This window comes from Pelodiscus sinensis, chromosome 4, assembly GCF_052426305.1.
Source record: "Pelodiscus sinensis isolate ZL-2025 chromosome 4, ASM5242630v1, whole genome shotgun sequence".
Lineage (NCBI taxonomy): Eukaryota > Metazoa > Chordata > Testudines > Trionychidae > Pelodiscus > Pelodiscus sinensis.
The window spans coordinates 124,735,909-124,749,571 of record NC_143055.1 but is presented as its reverse complement, the minus strand read 5'-3'; the positions used below and the strand labels follow the sequence as shown (position 1 = coordinate 124,749,571).

General features: G+C 44.6%; 1 protein-coding gene across 2 annotated transcripts; it reads right to left on the bottom strand.

The window, feature by feature from the left end:
* Positions 1 to 500: 500 nt before the first annotated feature.
* Positions 501 to 13,565, bottom strand: COQ2 (coenzyme Q2, polyprenyltransferase). Of its 2 annotated transcripts, none has more exons than XM_075929507.2 (7): positions 13,160 to 13,565; positions 10,145 to 10,311; positions 7,886 to 8,007; positions 7,528 to 7,613; positions 4,266 to 4,399; positions 3,551 to 3,739; positions 501 to 1,046 (listed from the first exon to the last, which is right to left on the bottom strand). In XM_075929507.2, exons 1-7 carry the CDS (start codon positions 13,563 to 13,565, stop codon positions 891 to 893), a joined length of 1,260 nt encoding a protein of 419 aa, XP_075785622.2. In that variant the 3' UTR covers positions 501 to 890. The 2 variants fall into 2 exon arrangements, with proteins under 2 accessions (XP_075785622.2, XP_089634233.1); XM_089778107.1 differs by having other exon boundaries at positions 13,096 to 13,235.
* Positions 13,566 to 13,663: the final 98 nt, after the last annotated feature.

Here is a 13,663-nt window from a genome sequence, read left to right as displayed (position 1 = left end):
ATAAGTTAAAAGCAAGGTCTGGGTTTGAGTATGGCAGGACAATGGGGTGTGCCTGGAATTCAATTTTTTCTCATAAAATGGAAAGGGAGGGGACTTACTGGGAGGGGTAGGTGTACTGCAGAAAGATCACAGCAGAGCAGCAAGGGGCCAGAAATGGGACCAGGACATCTATAACTCCATCGGGCCAGCAAGTTGCAGGGGTGGAGAAAGGGACAGCTATCTACTATATAATTCAGAGGGTCTGTCTGTCTGTGTGCCTGGGTCTGTCTGTGGACAGGTGCTTTTCATCTCCCCCAAGCTGCTGTGGTGAGAGGGGGTTGGCATTATCCTCTCTCCCTGGGCAGCCTGTATACTGAACCCCTGACTCCCATCCCCATGCCAAAGCATTGATTTAAATGAAGAAAAACAAAACTTATTTGAGTTAAGGACCCAAGCAATGCTGGGTAAATCTTGTATTGCTAAATATGTCATGCAAGAAACTGCTGCAAAATCAAACGATAAAAGTTTCATACAGCAGGTTTTATTTTACATTACAAAATGACTACATGTCCACATGAACCGTGACCTCTGAGAAACCTACAGTGATTTTGACAGACTGCCAGGGCTCACAGAGCATTCAACATTTTACAAAAGATTCCCTGCAAAAGGCAGGACACGAATTTTAAAACGAAAGGTCATTGCAAGCAGCTTAAAAGCTTAGTTGTCGAGACCACTGGTAGTTCAGTCTTTACCATGTATTTACCAGGCACACACTAACAATAATTCTGTTTGCTAAAGTGTCTGCTTTAAAACAGACTCTTTGGCCAAATATTTTAGTTAAACAAAACTAGCAGCAGTTATTGATAAAGTACCTTTACTTTTGAGCACAGTATCTTTATTAAACATAGAGACTAACTGTCACTGCTGATTGCATTAATTTCTTTGGGATTTTTTCTTTTCCATAAGTTTCCAGTTACAATCCCTATGAAAAGTAGAAGTCCTACTGTGCGGTTAGAGGTAAACTTCTTCCAACAGTCTTCAGATTTGTGTATGTCCAAAGTGTAAATCTGTGAAAGGACAGCACAATGCTCTATTATTATCTATAGTACCACAAGCATGCCAGACACTTTCACACAAATAGGTCATTGCCTCAAAAAAAATTTATAGAGATCCACACAGGCAAACTTCAGGCATAGAACTGGGTTATGTACAGGCACAGGGGTATGTGTAAATGAACTACAAATGGATGAAGATATATAATATGTACCAGAAAGGTATGGAGAATGAACAACAGGTATGAATAGTAAGGGCCAGTTTTTAAAGGTATTTAAGCACCAAAAGGTACAGACAAGAGATACACAGTGTGCTGTCCGTACCCTTAATTGCTTAAATATTTTTAAAAAAATCTGGCTCGAAGATCCAACACAAACACACAAAGGATAGAAGAATCCAGAGGAATGGGGTTCTTAAATTGTTATCCACAGAAAAACCAGAAGACAGCTGAAAAAAGAGCTAGAAATAAGGATTAGCTGGCCTAGCTAACTCCACTGGGGGTCACAGCTGCACAGAATGAGGAGAGAAAACATGACCTGCCAGTGGGATGTTCAAGGTCCAAAACAAGATGACAACCTAGCAACAGAGAACCACAAGCAAAAGGATGGCATGTAGGAAAAGAAGAAGGGATTAAATTGATCAGACAGTTAAATACCTAAATAACTTAGTAATATCACTTGTGTTTAGGCATGTGTAGACACTGGGGGTGCGTGTAGACTACAGGGTTTTTTCAAAAAAACTTCACCTGCGTCTAGACTGCAGCCACATTCTTTCCAAAGTAAATCGAAAGAACACAGGAGTTTTTTGATCACGGTAAACCTTATTTTATGAGGAATAACGCCTTTTTTTTTAAAGTACTCTTTCGAAAAAAGGCGCTATTGAATGCAAACTGTGCTTTTTCAAAAAAGAATGTCTAGACTCTCTTTCGAAAAGTGGCTTGTTTTTTCGAAAAAGTGGCTTATTAAAGTGGCTTGTTTTTTCGAAAAGTCTGCTTGTAGTCTAGACCAGTGGTCCCCAATGTTTTGGGGCTGCCGGGCGCCTGGGGGCGGGGCTGCTCACGTGCTGGGCGTACAGGGGCAGGGCCGCTCACAGGCCACGTGACTGGGGGCGGGGCCAAGCATGCGCCGCATGCCCAGGGCCGGCACCGGCATGTGCCGCGACCCTGGGCAGGGGCTTCCCAGGCGCTGCGCGCCCAGTGCCGGCACCAGCATGCGCCGCGACCACGGGGCCGGGGCCGGCACCGGCCGCGATCCCGGGGCCTGGGCCGCCCATGCGCCCGGGGCTGGCACCCGGGGCTGGCACCTGCCACACGCCCGGGGGCGGGGCCAGGCCAGATTGCTCCGCTGGCGCACATAAATGGCCCGGCGAGCGCCATGGCTCCCACGGGCACCGCGTTGGGGACCACTGGTCTAGACGCTCTTTTTTTAAAGTATCTTTCGAAAAAGCCTCTTTTGAAAGAGGCTTGTAGTCTAGACATAGCCAGGAACAATTGATCCATTATGTGTCTTGATAACAGTTCTATACTTACCTTCCCACAAATTCTTATGCTCTCTTTTTCAAATATTCAAGCCTACCTAGTTTGGAAAACAGAAGCTCTCATGTTGACCCCAATGTAAAGGAATTCTTAAGAGAATGAAGACTATTCACAGAGCACTGCACTTCCATCAAATGTGCATGCATTCCTATATCACCCCGAATACATCTCATTTCCCTCAGGTGGGGGAAGATCACAGATCAGGCTCCATGCCAAGTAGCAGAGGGGTAGCTGTGTTAGTCTGAATCTGCAAAAGCGGCGAGGAGTTCTGTGGCACCTTATAGACCAGTGGTCCCCAACCTTTTGGGGCTGCTCACGTGCTGCACGTACGGGGGCGGGGCCACTCACAGGCCACGTGACTAGGGGCAGGGTCAAGCATGCGCCCCACGCCCGAGGCCAGCAGCGGCATGTGCCGCGATCCCGGGCAGGAGCTGCCCAGGTTCTGCGTGGCCAGGGCCGGTGCGGGCACGCACGGCGCCCCCAGGGCCAGAGCCAGGGCCGGCAAGGGCACGCGTGGCGCCCCTGGGGCCGGGACCAAGGCCAGTGCCAGGGCCGGCAAGGGCACGCGCGGCGCCCCTGGGGCCGGGGTCAGGGCCGGCAAGGGCACGCGCGGCGCACCCAGGGGCGGGGCCAGGGCCGGCAAGGGCACGCGCGGCGCACCCGGGGGCGGGGCCAGGGCCGGCAAGGGCACGCGCGGCGCACCCGGGGGTGGGGCCAGGGCCGGCAAGGGCACGCGCGGCACGGCTGGGGCCACGGCCAGCGCTAGGGCCAGGGCCAGGGCCAGGGCCAGCAAGGCTAAAGGCTGCTATAGATGAAGGAATATAAAGACAGACCTGCCTGTAGCCATGATTGAAAATACAGTAAGAGCTGCCTTTTTGCTTCAATAATTAGAGACAAGATTCTCTGAATACTTTAGGTAAACTGATACAAGATTTTTAATCTAGAACTGCCACTTATTAAAAAAATTCAAAAATAAGATCACACCTGGTGAGTCAAGTGAGCACCTACGGCAGCCACAGCTGTGTAATAGAGGAAAGTCTGATCACAGTTTATTCCTGCTACACTTAGACCCATGAGCATTGCAACACTGAAGCCACTGAGCCACTGCTTTGTGTTTTCATTCAACCGTAGTGCTGTTGATTTCACACCAATGATAATGTCATCTCTTTTATCCTAGAATAAAGAAGGGTATTAGAAAAAAAACGTAATACAAGTTGAGAAGTCATGGGTACGGAAAGTAGTTTTAGGGATATAATAAAAAAGGCTTTGCCTAAGGCAAAGGTTTTCAAGAACAGGTACCTAATATTCAGGTCTTAAATCCATTTTAGGCACCTAACTAAGGAGCCTGGTTCTCAAAACTGCTAAGCACCTGGCTGTTGCTACTGATTTCAGAATTACTGATACAATGCCATACCTAGGTATGCAGCACACTTTAACAGTGAGGGCTCTACTCAGAGACATTCATTAACTAACTTACACAGATAGCAGTGAGCAGAAAAACATGGAATGATGGGGTAATCAGTGGGGTAAAAACTAGTGAATACGAAAAAAAATCTCTTAAAAGCACTTTTAGGTTTTAAATCTTCTGATTGCAGTGGGGAAATTAGTAGTCCCATGTAAATCCAAAGTAGGGAGTTTTACACGTAAACAAACACATAATTAACAATAAGAAATTTAACACTCAGTATCACTGCTTTACCTGATGTGCGTAAATGGTGTCATATACCAAGGTCCACATAACTCCAGAGAAGTAAAGAGGCAAACACACAGACCAATCACATGAGCCTTTGATGGCAGACCACCCAAGTAAGGCTCCCCAATTAAATGTAAGCCCTGCAATTAACAGAAATAAGAAAAATATACAGAATTATAGTTTTCTAAAATGTCAGTGTCAGAAACAATCTAAATTATATTTTGCATCACCATTTGACATGCAGTACCTGTGCAGGCTTTGATTTTTAATCCCTACACATTTAGAGGATGGGGGATTCTCTCTTGGGAAACAGTGACTCTGCAAAAAAAAATGTGGGAGTTGTGGGGATAGTCAGCTCACCATGAGCTCCCAGCGTGAGACTGTCCCCCAAAGGTCTAGTGCAATCCCTCGATGCATAAACAAGGAAAACGTAAAGACATCATCTCACCCAACTTGTGTCTCCAATATCCTGAGACTGACACTTAACAACAGTGATTACAGTCTGTATGGAACCAAGTGGGGAACAAGAATTTTATAATGGGTTCTTCAATCTACAAGAGAAGGTTACAATGATCCAATGGCTGGAAGGTGACGCTAGACAAATTCAGTGTGGAAATATGGCACCTATTATTAACAGTAAGGATAATTAACAACTGGAAAATTAATCAAGGGTTGTGGTGGATTCTCCCTTACTGGCAATTTTTAAATCAAGTTTGAATGCTCTCCTAAAAGACATACTTTAGAAATTATTTCGGGGATGTTGTATGGCCTGTATTATACACAAGGTCAGACTAGATTATCACAATGGTCCATTCTTGTGTTGGAATCTATGAATCCAGGAACATTGAATTCATACATGAGGATGGGAGAAAAGGAAGGATTATCTTATTATTTTTTCATGGGAAAAGAAAAGAATTATATATGAAAACAGGAGTGCTGATCGTTGTAAGAAACTCTTCTCATTTCCCTCCTACCAATCCCTGGGTTTCCATGCTCTTCTTGCATCAGCAGCAGACGGAAAGTGACTAACATTCCAGTCTCTAAATCAGCTGTGGCCAACCCAAAGCTCATGAACCACATGCAGCTCTTCCCACTCCTGGGTGCGGCTCGCGAAGCTCCCCCTGTGACTCGTAAGCCGCCCCTGCACCCTCAAAAATGGGCTTCTCCTCCTGGCTCCCAGTGCTGACCTGGGCAGGGGAGCCATATGGCACGGCCATGAAAGATGTAGAATTAAAGATGGTGTTGGGAGACTGCTGTGGTCAAAAAGCCTCAAAACACGTTTAAATGCATTTTCTTAAAGGGGCAGAGCTTTTTTTTTTTCCTCAACAACTTTGCCCTGGGTCTTCGCACTGAATCCACTGTTATCTTGGCTCTTTGCCCAGAATGGGATTGGCCACCTGTGACGTAGTGGGGGTACCTGGCTGGTTTCTATGCTGCTGGCTCTGGGGTAACCCCCACTGGCTGCCGTGGGTACCACGACCCAGCAAAACAGGATGAGTCACTATGCAAACCAGTATGGCCAGACACCCCCCATGGAGAGGAACAAAGGAAGGTGGAATGCTGCCCTGGCTGGGGGGCAGGGCTGGAAGAGAGGTAGTTAGTTGCTGGCTGGAAGCATGGAGGAGACAGCCTAGGGAAAGGGGCTGGAGTTTAGGGGCCCAGTCTCCCCCATCTCAAGGGGGCCTGAGGCATCCTAGCCCAGCTCTGTGACCAGATTACATCTGTGCTGTGCTGTATCCTGGAGAGGCAATAAACTTCCTCTATTCCACCGGCTGGTGCAGTCTGTTTGTGCCATTTCGGGGTGCAGGAGACGGGGGACCCCCAACGCGCCGTCACACCACCCCTGTTCTAAATTATTTGGTAAGACTGTATTGAACATGATGCTGTTTAACCATTACTATCAGTGACAGTAACAGACACCACATCTGAAGGGTAGAAAGCTGAGCTGCGATCAGTATACTGCATCATGCAATGTTTTTATTTCTTTTTTAAAATTTCAGAGAAGTACAGTGAGTGTGCAAAGAAAAAAAATCCAATGATAAGCCAGTTGAGTTGCTATATATTATCAATTCATATGTACTGATATGTATACACAAAATTTTCAGCTAAGTAGCAATAAATCTAAGTACCTATATATTACACAGTATGTTCGCTCTCTAAATTATACTTGATTTAACTAGCATAGAGCTCCTTGCAAACAGTTGCACATGTGTATAGTCCCAGTGAAGTGAGTGGGACTATCCATGGATCTCAAACTAACTATGTGTTTAAATGTCTGCGTGACTCAGGCCATAAGCTTAAATACTTATTAGCCACAGAGAACTGTTAAAGGAGAGAGAGGAAAGAAAACACAGTAGACAACAGTAGTGGTTACTAAAGGTAGTAGATATTAAAAGTGTTAATAAAAATGGAAAAAATATGGGAAACAAAAATGTATAAAGGTATGATACTAAACTGTGTCAAGTTGGAATATAGTGCAATGAATCAGTTTACCCCAGTTAATGTAAATGTTTAAGATTGAAATGTAAGGTGCAATATATATTTAACAAAGATTTCCAGAGGCATGTAGAAAAATGCCCCATATCTCCCACTTCATACTTAGGTGACAAAAGGATGATTTTTCAATACTAGAGTTTGGGAAAAGGAGGGACTATAGAAAGGAAAGAAACTCCTAGGCTACGTCTAGACTGGCATGATTTTCCGCAAATGCTTTTAACAGAAAAGTTTTCCGGTAAAAGCATTTGCGGAAAAGAGCATCTAGATTGGCACTGACGCTTTTCCGAAAAAGCATTTTTTGCAGAAAAGCGTCCGTGCCAATCTAGATGTGCTTTTCCACAAAAAAGCCCCGATCACCATTTTCACGATCAGGGCTTTTTTGCGCAAAACAAATCTGAGCTGTCTACACTGGCCCTTTTGTGCAAAAGCTTTGAGCAAAAGGACTTTTGCCCGAACGGGAGCAGCATAGTATTTCCGCAAGAAGCACTGATTTCTTACATGAGATCGTCAGTGTTCTTGCGGAAATTCAAGCGGCCAGTGTAGACAGCTGGCAAGTTTTTCCGCAAAAACAGCTGCTTTTGCGGAAAAAATTGCCAGTCTAGATACAGCCCTAGAGTTTTACTAACTATTTAAGAAATGTCTGACATTCCAATGATCTTATTTGTGGTTTCAGGCCATTTTATCTAATATTCAAATTCAACTATTATGATTTTGCCATAATACTAAAAAAAGTTCATGTGAAAGGAGGAAAACTAGAAATGTTTAAGCTCACCCAAAACCAACTGTGGCCAATATGTGATTCTCTTCATCAGGGGATAAGTGATCACAAGAGACAGAGAGGCAGCTCCTAGGGCAATACTGTAATGAAGGAAATTCATTAAAAGACTTTATATGGTTTACTTAAAATAATTAATAATTATTGTACTGTCATTATTTTCTTGTCTTAACATCAACACTGTAGCATAAGAGGAGTGATACTGTATTGAAGACTGAAAGTATTATTTCATTCTAAAACCAGAAATTTGGTTGCTTCTATGTTGTTTTAACTGCCCCCTCTGCTAAAATTAATCATGCTTAGCTTCAGCGTGGTAGGTAAATAGTATAAGAATAAAATATCAGATATACATTACCTATAGTAATTTAGGCACAGAAGAACACACAAAGCCAAGCTCAGCTGTCCCCCAAGAAAAATAAAGGACTGAAAGGTTGAGATATCTCCAACAGCTATTGGTCGACTTGCGGTTCTTAAAACCTAAAAGAAAGAACATGAAATCTAATATACTAAGTTAAAATACACATTATAAATAAAGTTGATACCTTAATGCAAAGTAATGTTGGAAAAATTAAGCCTACAAGTGAGGTAATTCAAAAATTACGTGTCCTACACAAAACATTACTTTTATCACATTTCATATCCAGTATATGGCACGTATTTATGAATAAATAATAAAACCTTAAACTAAAATATGCAGTATTAGAAAATACTGCTTCTCTGTAATGAGACTGAATTAGAACTCATGTAGAAACTTAAGATTTGAATTTTATTTGTGTGCTTAGTTCAATATTGAATGAAGTTAACTTTTTGCTAGGAATGCCCCTATTTCAAGGGCAAAGGCATCTTTAAAGTTCTTCTTTATTCAAACCTTGTAAGTGTGTGAGTACTAAGATTTCTGTAATAGGGTGGAAGATTCTAGGATTATAAATAGGCAAGGCTCCTTGGCTATGTCTACACTACGAGTTTTCTTGGCAAAAAATATGCTAATGAGGGACTCATTTGCATGACTTGCAATCTCATTTGCATATTTTCTGAATGGGTTTTTGCGCCAAAAGAAAATGTCCACACTGTTTGTTTTTGAGCAAAAACCCCAGCACAAAAATGGATCAGCAGAAAATATGCAAATGAGATCATGAGTCATGCAAATGAGTCCTTCATTACCATATTTTTTGCCGAGAAAACTCTTAGTGTAGATGTAGCTCTTCTGTTCATTCACCCTGCATTTAAATGCCTGAAACCTTCATAAGGATGCTGTATACTGGTCATACTAGTAAACGGATTCAATTAGTTCCAAGCAAGATATAGAAAGCAATGGAATTTCTTTCAGGGACATGGATGTCAGAGAAAATGATACCAGTAACCAAGTGGAAAGCAAGTTTAGGTAGAAATGTATGTTATTACCTAAATTAACAATAAAATCAAATGCTAAGGAAGGAGTAAGTTGTACACTTTATACAGAACATATATACTGAGAGTTAGGTAAGAATGCCACCTCTAAAATTTACAGTGCTCTAAAAATGTATGAAAATGTTTGTGTGTGTAAACTTTAATACTAAATTATTTTCCTTTAAGTTTGGCTTGATTTTCCTCTCTTAGTTAAGACTACAATTATGCCAGCATTGAGGTTTATAGCTTCTGCAGTTTAAGTGAGACACAATAAAAAAACGTTGTCAATAGCATACATCATCTTCACCATCATGCAATTCAGAGATGGCTACACTAACATAACATTCAAGAAAAATGCAACTGGGGGTCTAGGATGTTTTAGTCAATCAACAAAATGGCCACTAACTAGATGTGTCACAACCAGAACACCCCTATTTGAGGTTTTATTTGTAAAATAATTTTCTATATGAATTTTAAACTCCTTACAGTTAATCAAATCACATTCTTGTTAATTTCACTGAAATTCCTTATTTTGTTATATTTAGATCCTATTTGTGCAAGGGACTTAAAGGAAGCAGCTTTTACTACCACATAGCAGAAACACAACAGTGTCAAGTTATCTTGCCTTCTCTTAGTATAAACCTATTGAGGAGACTGAACGTTGCTATTACAAAAAGCTCATTCTTATTTGGGATACATGACCATTAGTTTAATTATGATGTAAAAATTCACATTAAGCAGAAATTGATACCTCAGTAGCTAGAAAATGCCGATAAAGAAATCCCTGATAATTCTAGGGATAATTTTAGCTAGTAAATTTAAAAGAAGCATATCAGTTAGTTTGGATCTGTTTTTAAGAAAATATGTATTTTGAAGAAACTTTGATTACACTGTAACTAATGTACCTAATCATGGATATAAATGATCTCAAAAACAAAGAACCACTGCTGCATTAGTACTTTTGGCTCTCTGTTATACCAAAAAAATCAAATTTACCATTTAAAGATAGATTAGTTAGTATATGACTTCTGAGCCGGGAGGAAAAAAATGAGATTACTTGGAAACTGTTTTCATCAGACATGCGTGTATTTGTACCAAATGACCAGTTTGTCTTAGTGAAAGACAAAAGAAGGCTTACTTCAATAAAAGGCCTGCAATTTACTTACTTACTCATCCAACATTAAGAGGAGCCTGCCTGTTCTTTTCAAGTCCATGGGGCTTTCTCTACCTTTTTGTCATAATCCTGATCCCACATGTCATTAATTGTACAGCCTGCTCCACGCATCAGGACCGCTCCAATACCAAACAGCGACAGCATATACCAATCTGGAAAACAGCCTGGCTCTGCTGCCAAGCCTATACTCCATGTGCATGGCAAATACAACAGCCACGTTCCTAGAAAAGTTAATTTGAAAGGGATTAGGGGAAATAAAGAGTAACTCCATTTATAACATAGCATCTTATAAAAGGCAAAAAAGTGTTGAATTACTAATTAAAAGCAACAGACACTGCAACACCAAATCTGAGAGTTAAGATGGCATCAGTGCAAGGCATTAGTGCCACAGTTTGATTCTGCACCTTTTCTTTTCCCTCCCTCTTCTTAATTGAGATGTTAATTATAAAGACCTATTGTCTATTTTCCCAGTAAATAAGAAAACAAACATGGAGGAAATGTGGTGTTTGAACAGTAGCCATAAAATCAGCCATTGCACAGAAGCACAATAGTTTGCAACCAAATATCTAGCTACCTTTATAATTATTCACAAGGATATACTCCAAAATGGATATTTCATAGAATATTAGGACTGGAAGGGACCTCGAGAGATCATCGAGTCCAGTCCCCTGCCTTCATGGCAGGACCAAATGCTGTCTAGACCATCCCTGATAGACATTTATCTAACCTACTCTTAAATATCTTCAGAGATGGAGATTCCACAACCTCCCTGGGCAATTTATTCCAGTGTTTGACTACCCTGACAGTTAGGAACTTTTTCCTAATGTCCAACCTAAACCTCCCGTGCTGCAGTTTAAGCCCATTGCTTCTTGTTCTATCCCCAGAGGCCAAGATGAACAAGTTTTCTACCTCCTCCTTATGACACCCTTTTAGATATCTGAAAACTGCTATCATGTCCCCTCTTGATCTTCTCTTTTCTAAACTAAACAAACCCAATTCCTTCAGTCTTCCCTCATAGGTCATATTCTCTAGACCTTTAATCATTCTCGTTGCTCTTCTCTGGACCCTCTCCAATTTCTCCACATCTTTCTTGAAATGCGGTGCCCAGAACTGGACACAATACTCCAATTGAGGCCTAACCAGCGCAGAGTAGAGTTTATATGAATTATCAATCCAATCCATAAAATATTTTATGTTCCAAATGTCACATGACCTGCTTACTAATAGACTAACTCAAGGGTGGGCAATAATTTTTGATCGGGGAACCACACCAAGAATTTGGTAAGTGGTCAAGGGCTAAACTTTTCCATGATATTAATGGAGGAGGTGCAGGTTCTGGGAGGGAGGTTGGGGGGTAGAGGATTGGGGAACAGGAGGGAGGTAAAGTCTGGGATGGAGGTTGGGTAAAGGAGGAGGGTTGTGACCTAGGGCAGGGGATTGAAGTGCAGGAGGGAGTGAGGGATCTGGGTGGGGGTTGTGACCTGGGTATGGATTCAGGAGGGGCTGCAGGAAGGCGACTGAAGAATGGGAGGGTAGAGTCCAGGATAGAGGTTGGGTGAAGGAGGGGGTTGGGACCTAGGATAAGGGATTGGGGTGCACAATCTGGGAGGAGCTATTGGTGCAGGGTGATGAGCTTTTCTCTGAGTGCTTGAAGCCCCTGGGTCAGGGGGGTACTTTGTGCGCTGCCTGCCCCACAAACACAGTCCAATTCTAGACAATGGGAGATGCCAGACTGTGCTGGGGGTGGGGGCAAAGCACAATTCCCCCCTCCCCCCCAAGCTCATGGTAGTGCTCAGAGAAGCACACGGCTCCCACATCTGGCCACCCGTATGGCATGCAGGGCCAGGACAGGCAGGAAGCCTGCCCAGCACAGGAGGCTTCCGCTGGGCCACAGGCCAGATCCAGTGGCTAGGTGGGCTATATTTTGCCCACCCCTGGTTTAACTTGAAAAGCAAATTGCAATTTTTCTACCACGAACAGAGAATACAGGAAACTGGATTTCTGGCTCATTACAACAATGTATAATCCACTAACAACTCTCCCCCTTGGCTATCATTCAATAAGGATGTCAGATATCATTTAATTTAATTAACTGCATGAAATCTTAACAGTTACATGATTATTTGATGGTCTCTTGGGGCAGGACCAGCAGCAATTGTGCTTCCAGACACATTCCCAGGGAGCCCTCTGCCACCCTGGGCTGCTGCCTCTGATACAACTTCCTGAGGACAGAGACTATGCTGGTATCCTGCCTGCCCCACTATGCTGTTACCTCTGCCACCCTCACCCTCTGTGCTGCTGCTTCTGTATCAGAGGCAGCAGTGTGGGGGTGGGAGGAGACGGCACTGTGAGATTCAGTGTTCAAGGGGAGCCAGCTTAAAAAGGCACTGGCTGCCCCCCTTTGTGATAAAAGGGTTGCTTACATGTTGTAAATTATTAGATTTCTGCTGCCTGAAGTAGTAGTATAATGTGATTTTTATTATAAAAACTCTGGAATTTCTTTTGTAAAGAAAACTGCTCTCAATCTCAAAAAGCAGCTTGTTCTTAATATCTTGTGTAAGACTCAAACAAGTGGTAGATTGCAGTTGGACGCGTGTTTGGTTTTGAAAGCGATACACTTAAGATAATTAAGAAGGGATTGTACAGACTGGCAAGTGGTATTACTGTAGATATTTTAGCTTTGCCTCCAATTCAGACGTTAGCAGGTGGAGGAGGCTGAAATCCATTTTATAGCAGCACTTTGCATTTCTATGATCCCTTCCCCTGCCAACCCCAGGAATTGCAGCAGCCTTCACGGAGTCTATCCTCTCAGTATCCCCATGAGGCAGAGGCACCTCATTCCCCAGTGAGATGGGAACCAAGGGGTCAGACCAAGGGGCCCATGTAGCCCAGCAGCCTGCCCCCCATGAGGCCTGGCGCTTCAGTGGACGGGCAGAGACCCAGGGGACCACGCCCCGCTTCCGGCACTCGGGCTTCCCCAGTGACCGCGCGGGGCAGTTCAGCACCTTGGACAGCCGGGCCGGCAGCGGAGCGCAGGATCCCCGGCCCGGGCTCCAGCCCCGCACTCACCGATGGGCTTGTCGAGCCGCATGAGCCGCAGGTAGGGCTGCAGGGGCCGGGGCGCCGCGCTCACCAGCCCCGCCGCGGAGAAGCTCAGCAGCCGCCTCCCGCTCCCGGCCCCCCGCTCCGGCAGCGGTCCGGGCGCGCCACGGCTCAGGGCAGCGAGCGCGGCGGCGGGGCGGGCGGAGCCGGCTCGGAGGAGACGGAGGTAGCGGGGCCCGGCAGCAGCTCCATGGGCCCGGCAGAGCCGAGCGACCAGCGCCGCCATGCCGCGCGCGCGCCCTGATGACGTCAGCTGCGGGACACACCCTCGGCTCCCCGAGCCTTGGGAAGTCCTGCGCCTGCGCAGCCCTTTCTCCTGCCCCGCGCGCTGGGCGCGAAGAGGAGCCGGGCGGGTCGCGCGCCGCTGCCGCATGCGCGTGTCGCGCGGCCCCAGCCCCGCCTCTCAGGGGGCGCCGGTTGCGGGGGCTCGCGCGGGCGCTGCTGCACAACCGCTCCCCTCAACTGCCGCTC